The sequence below is a fragment of the Mytilus trossulus genome, chromosome 12, assembly GCF_036588685.1.
Source record: "Mytilus trossulus isolate FHL-02 chromosome 12, PNRI_Mtr1.1.1.hap1, whole genome shotgun sequence".
Taxonomy (NCBI): Eukaryota; Metazoa; Mollusca; class Bivalvia; order Mytilida; family Mytilidae; genus Mytilus; species Mytilus trossulus.
Genome location: NC_086384.1, coordinates 52,878,135 through 52,892,728, shown reverse-complemented (window position 1 = coordinate 52,892,728; position 14,594 = coordinate 52,878,135). Strand labels below are relative to the sequence as shown.

The following is a 14,594-nucleotide window of genomic DNA, read 5'->3' as shown; positions in this document are numbered from 1 at the left end:
GGTACCCCACGAATAAAAGTACTTTCACAGTATTTGGTTTTGATGTTATATTTGTTATTCTCGTGGGATTTTGTCTGATGCTTGGTCCGTTTCTGTGTGTGTTAGATTTTAGTGTTAGTCGTTGTTCTCCTCTTATATTCATTGCGTTTCCCTCGGTTTTAGTTTGTTACCCCGATTCTGTTTTTTGTCCATGGATTTATGAGTTTGAACAGCGGTATGCTACTGTTGCCTTTATTTAACTTATGTTAAACAATGGGTTTAAATTTCCAACTTGCGACGGTGCTCAAAAATAAAAATAGGGTCAATATTTTCTTTTCTTTAAACACTTACTTTTATACAGTATATGTATATATCACTGTAGTCTTATTTCCATAAGTAGGATACATACATTTTTATATTTAGTTGATTTTGTGGGTAGAGGAGAACCACAAATTTAAAAGTTTCACAGAGTACCAATTTTTATTAGGCTTGAATGGAGACTTTGGCAAAACCATCTATCTACAAACGATTCAATTGTTTCTCAAATCAAAACAATGAATGTTTTCACAGTATTCACAGTTTTCACAATATTTACTGATTCAAAACTCAGTTTTGTCCCCGAGAGTATCACCAGCTAGTAGGCAGCACTTTGGTGTTGACATAAGTATCAATTATATGGTCCTTTTTTATTTAAATTAAATGTTTACAAAAGTATGAATTATTCGAAATACTAAGGTTTTTCTTATCCCAGGCATAGATAATCTGAGACGTGGCACAACTTTTTGGGATATCGAGTTCCCGATGCTCTTCAACTTTATACTTATTAGTTTCGCTTAATAACTATTTTTTTTATCTTGGCCTCACTGATGAGTCTTATATAGTCGAAAGGCGCGTCTGGTATATCAAATTATAAGCCTGGTACATCACCCTTTTACCCCCATAATTAATTGTGTTGTTTTCAAATGTTTGTATGCTTTCTGTTTGTTTCGGGTTCATACATTTTTAAACATGTGTAAATGTCAAATGTTGTTAATAAAGTTGGAAGCATACCAGGCAAGCTGATTTCTCATTTTTAAAGTTGTTTTTCTCTTGCCTGCTACTTCTACCTCGCAGATTTCGAGACAAAAAGATTCTTATGTGAGGATTGCACTAAATGTTTTAAAAAGTTCATATTTCTCAAGAAAGATGATGTGCTGGTGCTTTAAATTTTATTTGGCCTTTATAATTTGTTTTTATTCGAGCGTCACTGATGAGTCTTTTGTATACAAAACATGCGTCTGGGGCAAATATTAAATTTCAATCCTGGTTTCTATGATTAGTTTATCATTCCTTGTATATACATTCCTTATGGTTTCTTCCCCATATGTCCATTGTTCTTGACCCAATTTTTGGGTTCATGGATTGCTTAAAAAACTGCATAGACTTTGTTTAATAGGTTTCTCACTTATTATAATAAAAACCATAACTATATTTTGTATCAAATGGGATCCTTACACAATGTATTTTGTCTGTTAGACAGAGGTTCACTGTTCTTGACTTTATGGACCAGTGGTCTAGGCATTATGAAAAGAGAAAGTTTAGCGGTATCTATAACGAATAAAAGTACTTTGATACTCATAATACTAGACACATTATAGAGAAATTAGTTTAAAAAAAATATATATATGATTGCTCCTATAAGTGAAGCTAGAAATGAGGGATAACGCATGCTCTATTTTGTAAGGTGTAACTGCTCATATAAAAAAAAGAGGTGGTTTGATTGTCAAAATCCGAATTATTTAGAAGTTATTAACTATAAGGTTATTTTAAAGTCTTAAACAATGAGCAATTCCGTTTAATCTAGCTAGTTTCATCTGACCTTATCTTTTGAATTAACTGTTAACAATACTTTCGATTGCTCATTATACGAACTATTTTCTACCATACGAATAACTATTTGGCAATATCTTTCCGAAATTTGTATCTCCAATGCTCTTCAATTTTGTATTTTATTTGAGCTTTTAATTGTTTGACATAGAGCGCCACTATTGACTATTTGTAGACGAAACACTTGTTAGGCGTACAACATTATAAGTCTGGCATCTAGTGTTTTGTTTAAAAGGAGACACAAGCTACGAGCTATATAAACAAAATTAAAATATGTCATTAACGGAAGTGAAATAGTGAAATAATAATTCGCTTTAAGCAGACAATATGGTTCAATTTGGCCAAAAATAAGCTTAGAAACATCGATGAATAATTATTCAACTAGAAGTAAATAATTTGACCTAATTCAATCCGTATTCATCTGACCTTCAATTTAATTCCAACGCTAAATATGGATTACGGCATTTTAGTTATTTAAAAGAAAATAATGTCAATATTGAAAATAAAATAAAGGTAAATCATTTGATTGACCGATTCGATCCACAAACACTCATTCTTATAGAGATGAAAACGATGATTAACATATTTTTTAACCTAAAATATTAACATACACTTACAAAGACATGTCCAATTGTACGATTGCACTATCTATATTTAGTTTTATATCGCTTATATGACCGTCGACAGCCGTTGAGGGTCAACTCAATAGTTAAGCTAGAATACACACGAAAACTATGACACATATTATCGAGTCCATGCCCTGTAAATTGTTTATTTTAGACTTTATATAATTTGAATATACGATTTTAGTATGTTATAAATTCAATATGAAAATTTGAGTCAAATCGATGAACATGGGTTTGATAGCCAATGCCACTGTAAATACATTAGAACATAACTTTCTTTGTTGTGTGTTTGCAATGCATTGATATTTATAGTACATGTGCCATAGAGAGATCATAATAGGATTGTATTAATTCTTTTCAACTTTGATTGATAACTGATCTTCTGTCAAGATTGATACAACATATATATTAGTCAGATAAAACCAAAGATGTAGTTTTAACATGAGAAAACATCCTAATTAATTTATTTAATACGTAATAATAAAAAGCTTTGAATTAAAACTTATTTTTAAACAGTATAGTATGTTTAATGCATCAATCAAACATCTTTTTCGTTATTGATCAGCATTGAAATTCAAATTCAGATTTCTTGTCACAGCCATACTACCAATAAATGTATTTATTTTTTGTTGAAAAATATTTGAATAAAGATGACGGGTGATGTCAGTCATTATTTTCTTGTGCTATTAGCATTGGCTTCAAATAAATGCATATCTTATTAAGTGCATTATCATAAATCTTATTTCACAGATTGCTTTAAAATATTTCTTCTTTTAGCTTATCTGACCGAATTGACTAGTAAGAACTATTGCCATGACTTGTTGTCTGTTGTTCATTATCTATCACATTGACAGGCAATCTGCTACCACAAGTGTCCACAATTATCATAAAGGTCTTTTATATTTAAAATTCAATTGACCCCCTAAGGAGTTATTGTCCTTTGTAGTCAATTTTTAACAATTTTCATAAAATTTGTAAATTTTTACTAACATTTTCCACTGAAACTACTGGGCCAAGTTCATTATAGATAGAGATAATTTTAAGCAGCAAGAATGTTCAGTATAGTTAGATGTAAAAACACATCACCATCATCAAAACACAATTTTGTCATGAATCCATTCTCTTCCTTTTTTTAATATTCACAAAGACCAAGGTGAACAACACAGGCTCTTTGGAGCCTCTAGTTTATCTTACCGATATCTATCAATATGTTTTGCGTGTTTGCCGATTATCCCGAAAACTATAAAGAGGGTCGTAAAGGGATATTTTCTTGTAACGTGTTTTGCCATTTTTATTTCACGTACAGCCGTGAAAAAGTTTCGTTATTCACCGTGTTTCTTGAAATCTGTAAAAAGATCAACGTTCAAGAATTTTTTAATTGATCGTTCATCGTGAAATTGAAATTTTATTTCATGCTCTTTTGTGCAGATACCTCCTCCCTTTTACGCATGTCTTTAAAGATAGAAAAACATTTTTATAGCAAAAGTTATCAACAAGACACGATCTGCAAACGAAATATTTTGCTGAAATCAGTAGGGCCTCTAATTTATATATACTTTTGAGCTGTGACATTTTTATGTTGAATCATTTTCTTTTAAACATGAAATTCGTTAATGTTGTTAGGCTTCATCTATTACGTTTGTACATTTATTAGGTTAACCCATGGTAATATGAATATGGACTGGTTTCTAAATTAAAACAGTGGTATTTACCATACCAATACAATTCAATTTCTTTTATTGAAAAAAGCTGTAAATTCTTGAAAATTCAAATTGTCTTGAAAACACCCTTAATATTTGCACCAACATATCTTTTATAAACATTTAATATATTTTTTTTTTTACAATATCCGTGAAAAAACTGTAAGAAAAACCAAGCAGGACAATGGCTGAAGTTATATTTAGCTGTCTCTTCATAGGAGTTATTGCACTTTTAAAAGGTAAATACCCAGTGTTGAAAAAAATCATTTCTTCAACTGACTCCATTCAGGGGTTAGACAAAATCTGTGTCTTTAAGGAATGATCAGGACGACAGTATTTTCCATGCACAGTTGATATCATGAACACAAATATTCCTGCTGCACTTACATTTATTTATCTAATATATCAAAACATTGTTCTTTCAGATTGAATCTATTAATAAGGTAGGTAATACGGACCTTTGTACATTTTAAGATAAACATATATGGAGATGAGGTTTGCTTGCCAATAACACAATAACCACCTAAGATAATGTTCAATACTACCACACATTTGTAAGTGGATAACCTTTACAAAATATGTTAATTGGCAAATCAGCGTAAAATTGTTTTTTTTATCTTGTTTGTCATATTCAATTATCAGTATTGCCAAACTTCCAAACCCAAGTTTTCTATAAGCCTATGCTTCAAAATGGAACGTGCTTTGAGAAATGTGTCCAAATACTAATAAAAAATAAAAAATAAGGGAAATCATGGTTAGTGACACAAAACAATGATACAAGAAGCGCATGCAACTTCAGCATGATAAAGGAGTAAATGCATCGTAATCATAAACATTTAAAGGATTAATATACTTGGACGGAAACCTGGTAAACGAATGTAAACATTGGTATCCTCAGCCTTTTAAGTGGTAAAATAATGAAGAAGTTAAATCACAATAATGCATTTCACGTACAATTCAATTACTTTAATAATTTAAAACCCATTTTTATGCCTCATTTACGCATCGTTGTAAATATAATGGAATTTGAAATCCATGTACTATGGACACATTCTTGTTTCTTTTGAAGTGCAGATATTTCATATTTTCATTCACAGACCTGTTGACCCTTTTATTTTATGAAATACATCTTTACGAAAAAAATATGGTTAACGTTTAAATGACAACTATACAAAGATTATTAAAAAAAGGATACATTTATAGGTATTCAACAAAGAACTCTGATCAACGTTCTTGTGTTTTATATATTGATATAGTAACTTGTTGTGTAAAATCATCTTAGACTAAGCCATTTTATTCTGACTCATAGAAACTTCTGAAAGCCACAGAAAAAGGAAACATAGACGACGTTAAGCAATGTTTGGATCTTGGTGCTGATGTAAATTATTGTGATAAGGTATAATTGGTATCCACTGTTTTAAGTATCAATAAAATTGAGAATAGAAATGGGAAATGTATCAAAGAGACAACAACCCGACCATAGAAAAAAACACAACAGCAGAAGGTCACCAACAGGTCTTCAATGTAGCGAGAAATTCCCGCATTGTTTTGATACACTTATATATGTACTCTGTTTTTTTGTAGTACTTGTAAATAATTATAAAAATCACATCTTTGAACATCCGATCGGAATCTATTATACATGTAAAAACATGTAGCTTTTCTTAACCATAAAGAAACATTTCTGAAACATATATTCAGTTTTTAGCTACGTTCTAGATAAATTAAGGGATACTGATATATGAAGTTATATTTACGGAATTTCAAAAGTAGGCGTGTTTCATAACATCACATCCTATACAGTAGTTATAATAATATTTTGGGGAGTGTTAATAAGCATTTTATTTAAGCATACTTTGTAGTTCAATTTTCGTATTTATTAGTAATAAAGATTATTTTATAGGGTATATTTTTTAAGTTGATAGAATTAACAAAACTTATGTTCAATTTAAATGATTTAATGATACGATATAACGATTATCTCAGATGTCTTAATGTTTCATGAGTTATGTGTTATATATATTTTTTGGTAATTTGTTCGAAAAAGTATGTAAATACTGAGTGTAAATATGTTTTTGTACCATTAAGGTGGTACCTAACACTACAGGGAGATAACTCTGTTAAGTCAGTTAAACGTATTAATTACGTTGTGTTGTAAAAGGAATATTCTCAATGATCAAAATTGATGTTTGTCAAACTGCTATATAACCAGTGTAATTTTTCTGACCAAACGGTTGGTTAAAATGTTTATAAAGTTTTTATATTTTTGTTAAAGGATCGAAGTAAATATTTTTACCAAATTTTATGAAAATTAAACGAGCGAAATTTATTTTAGTGGAAGTGTTGGGTACCACCTTAATATACACTAAAAGTAATTTATTTGATTGAATTAAACATGCAATTCTAGTATGGTACATCAGTACATTGGACTGCTGCCCAGGGGGACCTACATATGACCAGATTCTTATTAGAACAAGGCAGTGATATGAATATAAAAAATAAGGTATGATTTTTAAGGTGAATTTCTTCACTGATTTTTGTCTCGCCTGTGACGAAAGGAAAAGATTGCAAGACTTATCATATATAAAGGCAACAGTAGTATACCGCGGTTCAAAACTCATCAAAGAAACTAAATGCTTTCAAATTAATATATCTTTTTGTAAGAATTCATGGTCATGTACCAACTGAAATAAGTGAAGAAACACCATCCCCACAAAAACGTTCTGATATCTTTTACATGTTTTATTTATTCAAACGGATATTAAACCAATATAATAATTAAAGCAATGTCGAATTAAATGAGTGTTGATATTGATTTCACTCAAAAAAAATTTTATTCAAATCATTTGAAACAATTTTTTTGTTGTTGCCCTTCATCATCTTGATATTATCAGTAAAATTTCACACACATGACTACAACTTTTTTTTAGTGGGGAGAAGGTCTTCTACATAGAGCCATTGATGGGAACCTTGAGACTTTGCAGTTATTACTCGACCAAGGAATGGATACTAACATGCAGACTGAGGTATTTTAAAGAGAGGTCTCTCACAAAGTCAATTGGTTTTGAATCACAACTGTAGCTTTTATACTGTGGTATTGCACCGTTGTATAAGGTTGGGGATGTTAGAACACTCACACTAAGGTTTACTGACCACCACATTCTGTCTGTGCCTGTCCAGTATCAACTGCTAATTTTTCTTCTCGTATAAAAGTTCAATAACATATAAAAAAAAACATTAAAAATATTAGCAGTTTGTACATTTCTTTTCGTTTGAGACAAAAAAAAACATAAATGAAAATGTGAGGAAAAAACCCTTTTCCGCCATTTTTTAAAAATATCTTTAAAATGCATTCTCAAAGTGCTTCATAACCTCAAACAATAGTTTTGGCCTATTTGGTTCTTAAATTAATATGATTGATTATTCCAGGATAAAACGACAGGTTTACATGCAGCATTGTATCGTGGTAAAACAGATATGGTACAGCTTTTACTTAGATCTGGTGCTGATGTAAATTTGCAAGATAAGGTATTTATACTGAGAATTAATGCATTGTCAAAGTATATTTAAACCTTAATTGACTCTGTATTTAGTTTTTAGTTTGTGAATTAAAGTATGATCTAGCTATAAATCATCCTTGCCAACACTTCTGTGTATAGAATACATGGTTAAGGGTATGGTATTTCAATTTTTGTATGTTTCACATCATCATTTATTATTGGCCGATGATGACTCGCTTTGATTGTTTCTTTCAATTTTTGTTTTTAATTCTTATAGACAATTTAATTAATGCTTTGGATTATTTTGAAGAAACTCGCTGTTTACCGTTGAAGTATGTAAGATACTATCTAGTCGTTTTATCATGATATGTTTTGTGTCACATAAAATACAATTCGGACGTTTCAAATATTTGGATCATTGGTGTAGCTTACCGTTCACACTGTATAACAACTATGTGAATTAACAAATCCCCCAGGCCTAGCCTATAGTCGTGATTGTAAATAACTAATATAAACTTTGTTCATCATAGTTTTCGGAATGTATAACAGTTATTGCATAAGCTTTAATTCAAATTCGAGAGAAAGGAGATGTTGTCCAAGTTTTCTACATTTTCGTAGCGAGAACAAATACATGTGATATTTTCCTAAAATGTACAAACTACTGATTTAGCTGACAATCTATAATTTAAGCCTAAAAAAATGTAGCTTTAACTTACAGACGTTTCTTTTCCATTAAATCCACTAGTGTGGAGCTAGCCGGGGACTGCAAAGCAAGATATACTGAACACCAATTAACGTAAAAATAATTTAAATGTATCCGTTCACTTCCAATAAAAGCAGGATACAGGATAAGTATGCGTATACTATTTTGTATCCATATATCAAACTTCAGATTCATGTCCTCCTTCAAGCAACTTAGAAAAACACACATTTGCTTCAGCCGACAAAGCACGGTTAGGTTTAAATAAATAAAGTCGTGAACTCTAGTTTTCTAACTGCATGATTTCTAAGTTCTTAATGAAGATATATCAAAGAAATGTATCTCCCAGAATGTCCATTTATGGTTTGTATAAACAACTGTTGACGTCATAATCCATCACGTTTCCTACGTCTATACTTTCGCGGACTATCGCACTTTAGCGTATGTAGGCATCGCACTTTAGCACAGACCAACACACTTTAGCGTCCCCATCGCACTTAAGAGTCCTACAAATTTATTATGAATTAGTCTTTCCTACCATACAATTACTTCAGAAGGTTGAAGACATGGTGAATTCATACCTTATTTACAGATCCCTATGGAAGTTTTTGTCTGTTCTATTTCCTTTATCCTCGGCTCCATTTTTTTCATGGTTGAGCAACTGCTAAAACAAAACTTAATAAAGATTGATTTGACCGGAAACCAAGAGTACTTATAATCTAATTATATTTGGTATATAGAATGTTTGAAGGGAAAACCTTTACAAATGTGTATCTGGTGGATTGCCTCTGACTTCATTTACATCGTTGAAATTGTTAATTGAATTTATGTTATTCTTTTAGCAAATCCTTTATCAAATAGACTTTCAAGTATATTCAATCATGATCAGTTATGCAGACAACTATTGTTTGTCTGTTTGTCTTTTTCATTTTTAGCCATGGTGATGTCAGTTTATTTTCGATTTTTGAGTTTGACTGTCCCTTTGGTATCTTTCGCCCCTCTCTTTTATGCAGGCGATACATTCCAGCCTGTGCACTCTTCTTACTGTAAATACTATAATTTATTATACCCCCGCTTTGAAAAAGGGGGGTATACTGTTTAACCACTGTCTGTCCGTCCGTCAGTCCGTCCGTCAGTCAGTCCGTCCCATGAAACTTTCGTCGCATTTTTCTCAGGAACTACAATACAAGAATTTCTGAAATTTAGTTTCAGGGTTTATCTAAGTCAGCTATACCGTGTGATGCGTTTTTAGATTGATCACTTGACAACTTCCTGTTTACCGAACACTTGTATGATTTTACACATGATAGCCAAGTTGAAAATTTTCGTCGCATTTAACTCAGGAACTACAATACATGGATTTCTGAAATTTTTTTTTCAGGGTTTATCTAAGTCAGCTATACCGTGTGATGCGTTTTCAGATTGATCACTTGACAACTTCCTGTTTACCGAACACTTGCATATTTTTACACTATTAATATTATCCACTTGCGGCGGGGGTATCATCAGTGAGCAGTAGCTCACAGTTTCACTTGTTTCATATGTCTTAATTTATTTTAACATTGATATGATATGTAAATTTATCTGAGGAATGACTGTAATATGTTTTCTGTCTATGAAGAAATAACATAAAAAATTTGGTGCACACTGAATAACGTGCGTAGCGATTAATTTAACAGTATGCACCACATTTGTTTAATGTTATTTCGAATAGATAGACAAAATATTTCAGCCTTTTATTATGATTTAATTCTAAAGTCAATTTTAAACCGTAGAAAACCATGCAAAAACGTTGATGACGTCACGATCACATGACTTAATTATGTCTATGGGCTCATAACAAAATAATGTCAGCCAATCAGAAGATGTGTTGCATTTAGAATTTAATTATATGTATATATGGTATATGTATTTGCCAGATAAGAGATTCAGGCCCCAGTAAAGACTATTAGAATTCATCTTTACAACGTTTTATGTTTTCAAAAATATTCATTCTTTAACTAAAAGGAGATTTGTTTGAGGATTATTTTCAGAGACGTTTTCAATTTTATTTTTAGGATCTTTCTGCACCTCTTAGCGCCGCAGCTAAGTTAGATGATTTACAAGTAGCCAAGTTACTGGTGGATCATGGGGCATGTCTGAACTGTACTAATTATGTAAGTGCTAAAGTTTAAAAAAATAATTTATTGTCAAGGTTAATTATTTTTTAAGTCTAATATTTATAAATTCTTAGCAAATTTTCTAAAGAAATGGTGTTATACAGGTACTTCTATTTGTTTCTTTGGTTGTAAGCATTTAAAAAAAATAAGAAAAGTATATAGATTAGACCGTTGGTTTTCCCGTTTGAATATTTTGCTCTTGTAGTTATGGGGTCCTTTTAGCTTGTTGTTTGGTGTGAGCCAAGGCTTCATCATAACATGTTGAAGGCCATACCTTGACATATAATGGTTTACTTTACAAATTACTTTTTGGATGGCACTCATTTCACATATTCCTATATATTAGGTTCTTACTTTTGCTTGATGATATAGTAATTAGATTTTGTTTAAAAGTATAATGAAATACCAAATAGTTGTTTCCATGGCTTCAATGTAAAAATAAAAGTTTATAATACATGGAGATTTAGCTGTTCCATAAGTGCTATGTATATATCATGTCATAGTAGGTAAATACCACAGGGACCTCTAATTATTTCTTTTGCAACAATCTGAAGATAAAGGGAAATCAATACATTAATCTCTAGTTGATTGTATTTAAACTCATCAATGTCAACGTAGATCCCACATTTAAAACTTTGCAAACAAAACAAGTGTTCTGTCTACAAAAGACTCACCAGTGATAAAAAAAATCAAAAATGTAAAGAAGGTCAAATAAAGTACGACGTGGAAGAACATTGGGGATCCAAAATTTCAAAACGTTAAGCCAAATACAGCTAAGTTTATCTGAGCCTTGGTATAAAATCAACAGTGTTTTGAATAATTCAGAGTTTTGTAAATTGTGAATTTATAATGTATAGATAGTATGTAACTTTTACATAAACATTAAGTTAATTGCATTGATGATGTGTATAGATAGTAGATGATATAAATAATATGGGAGCTCTAGTAGTATTGCCTACTGGTTTTAAATGTTGTATATAATTAACTAACAGTTTGGCAACTAGGATTATATTTTTAGCTTTGTTTTTTTTTCAGCTAAAATTTGATCCACTGTATGAGGTTTTGTGTAATCACAATGTCGAATTTGCTAAATATTTAATATATGAAGGTGCAAAGGTTAATAAGGTAGGTATCACTGTACCAATTAAAGTACGAGGAACATTAAAAGGGGGAGAGTTTAGATTCACACTATCTTCGCTAGCCAAATAAACTCATCATAGATACCAGGACTAAATTTAGTCTATACGCCAGACGCGCGTTTCGTCTTCAAGAGACTCATCAGTGACCCTCGAATCAAAAAAAGTTTTATAGACCAAATAAAGTACGAAGTTGAAGGGCATTGAGGACTAAAATTCCTAAAAGTTTTGCCAAATACAGCTAAGGTTATCTATGCCTGAGTTAAAAAAGCCTTAGTATTTCAAAAATTCAAAAATATGTAAACAGTTAATTTATAAATATAACCATATCAATGACAATTCATGTCATCACAAAAAGTTCTGACTACTGGGCTAGGGTAACGATCCACTCCCCTCTTCTCCACCTTTGGCATATTAAGCCAACATTTGTGATACCAATGTTGCGTCATCTATCGGTTGATTAAAGCCACGCCCATTCCGAATACATTATTCGTGACCAATGGTAGCACTTGAACCATCTTCAGTGTCTAGTGTCTATAAATTTGGTGAAGAAGGACACAACATATACTTTGACATTTCATCATTTGTGCAAGAAACAAACACAGGAACTTCTTAAAAATCATTTAAATTCTCACAAAAGTACCAATATTATCGTATTTTTGGGGTGTAAAGAGTTTTTGTACATTCAGCACGTGGCAATTGTTTACCTATATTTTCTATATTTACACATGATCATGTTATAAATGGTTTTTGATTGGATGCAGCAGGCTACGACTGCAACCAATGAAAATCATTATACCATGTTTAGCGAAGATGGATTCACACTTGAAATAAAGGTTTTACCTTTTGATCGATAGAAAAACATCTCTTTGGATATCTATGTAAATACACTGATCAAAGATACCAGGATTGAAATTAAGTGTAAACAAATTATTGTAACGTGTATGAGTCAACAACAAGTTGTAAAAATTGGTAAATCAGTTTACTACTATGATGAGAATATCGTGGGTCTCATTGGGGTCTAAGCGTGACGCGGGATTGCCGATATTTTGTAAGCGTGACACGTGATGAAAGTCAAATTATTGTGTCGTGAAAACGGGAAATGAGGTATTGTGGGACCCGGGAAATGACAAAAAAATGAGAATTGTTTACGTATATAGTGTAAGCGAGATACGGGAATCTGACAAAACAGTAAGCGGAATCCGGGATAGGAACCCCCCAATGAGACCCCCAATATCGCTAGTATAATAACCATTACACTTCAGTAAATTGAAAATAAAACAAATGATTGGAAAATGGCAAAAATGTCAAAAACTTGGGAATTAAAGAAAATTAAAATTATGCATGAGAAAAAAAGCTTAAGATTACATGTAAGATGTACAACCAATTCGAAAGCAATTAACTGAGGTCTAAATGAAGTCTACAGTAGTATAACGCTGTTCGAAAGTAATACATGGATTGAGAGAAAACAGATCTCGGTTACAAACTAAAACTTAGGGAAACACATCACTTATAAGGAAAACAACAAAACAACAGAAAGTCGTAAGAGCAACAAAAAAAAAAATAAGCCGGAAGTGAAATATTTTAAAGGTTGAAAATGTTAGATATTCATCGATTCAAAAGCGGCCACAATTGTATTATTATTTACGTATTCACAAGTCCGCACTTATTCGTAATACATTGTCCATGAGACCCTAGTGGTGTTCCGTATTTGTTTTCTCGAAGACCACACAAACTATAGACATGATAGAAAAGGGGATAGCAGTTACTGATTTTAGAAATGCAAATGTTGCATGAGCACCAAAAAAAAAAATTAATGGCCATGCTGCAAAAATTGATTTCAAATGCAACTGAAAATAATCATCTTTCTTTTTAACTCAATGAACAAGGTTTTGTGTAATCATGTTCGTCTAAAATTATTCTTGCTGCCCTTTTTTGCAGCTTAAGTAAACTAACTAGTAGAAAGTGATTACACATTCCCCATGTCCTTTCTCAATTTTATAAACATGTGTGTGTTTATTTGTATAGTCACCAAAGCAGGAATACTGATAAAATGATAAGGGTGTTGAGATCAATTAGATAATTTTATAAATCAAAGTCTATAAATTAATGAAAATTTGATTTTTACAGAGTAGTCTTAGAGGCATGGTCGGTACTAATGATATACCATCAGAGGACATATTGGTCTTGTGTGATATTTTTATAGAAGCTGGATATAGGATTTCCAACAATACTACACGGCCTAACGATCAAGCAAAATACTTAAATATGGAGGGAATTAATAATCATATTTATCATCGACAGCAGGAAATTGTGACTTTAAGATCTCTATGTAGAATACGCATAAGAAATGTACTGATTCAAACTACCAATGGTTGCTCTATTAGAACTGCCGTGTGTAAACTTCCATTGCCAAAAATGTTAAAGAATTATATAATGTTTGAACAGTAACTATTTGTCAAGTCTCTGATATAAAGATATTCTGATATGCTCATGGATGATGGTTCTATTAAATTATGTTTAAAAGAACCACATTAACTAATTGTTCTTGAATTATTCCGAGGTTCTTTATAAATAAAAACGGATATGGTTTGAAACCTTTCTCCCACCCTCAACCATCCCATCCTATTCCTCAGTAACATTATTTTCTATCAATCCCTAGTTTTTCCCATTCAGATTGAGAGATTTGATGGTCAAACGACGCTTTGTTGTTAGAAGCTATCATGGTTATCATATCGATGTTTAAGGACGTGCCACTGACCTACCTGAAGAAAAAACTGTAATTATTACAAAAATTGACAATTTTTTATACAATGCAATTAAAGTAAATCTTATCAATTAAATAAGCCTATCAGACATAATAATAAAAAGCACGATTTTCTTGGTCCCATAATAAGCCAAGAACTAAACACAATAAGTCCTAGGGTC

The 14,594-nt window shown here is 31.5% G+C and overlaps 1 protein-coding gene across 1 annotated transcript; it reads left to right on the top strand.

The window, feature by feature from the left end:
- Positions 1–3,121: 3,121 nt before the first annotated feature.
- Positions 3,122–14,186, top strand: LOC134692573 (putative ankyrin repeat protein RF_0381). The gene is made up of 9 exons (XM_063553031.1): positions 3,122–3,133; positions 4,597–4,614; positions 5,481–5,567; positions 6,579–6,674; positions 7,102–7,197; positions 7,601–7,699; positions 10,429–10,527; positions 11,566–11,655; positions 13,797–14,186. The coding sequence occupies exons 1-9, from the start codon at positions 3,122–3,124 to the stop codon at positions 14,115–14,117; spliced, it is 918 nt and encodes a 305-aa protein (XP_063409101.1). The 3' UTR covers positions 14,118–14,186.
- Positions 14,187–14,594: the final 408 nt, after the last annotated feature.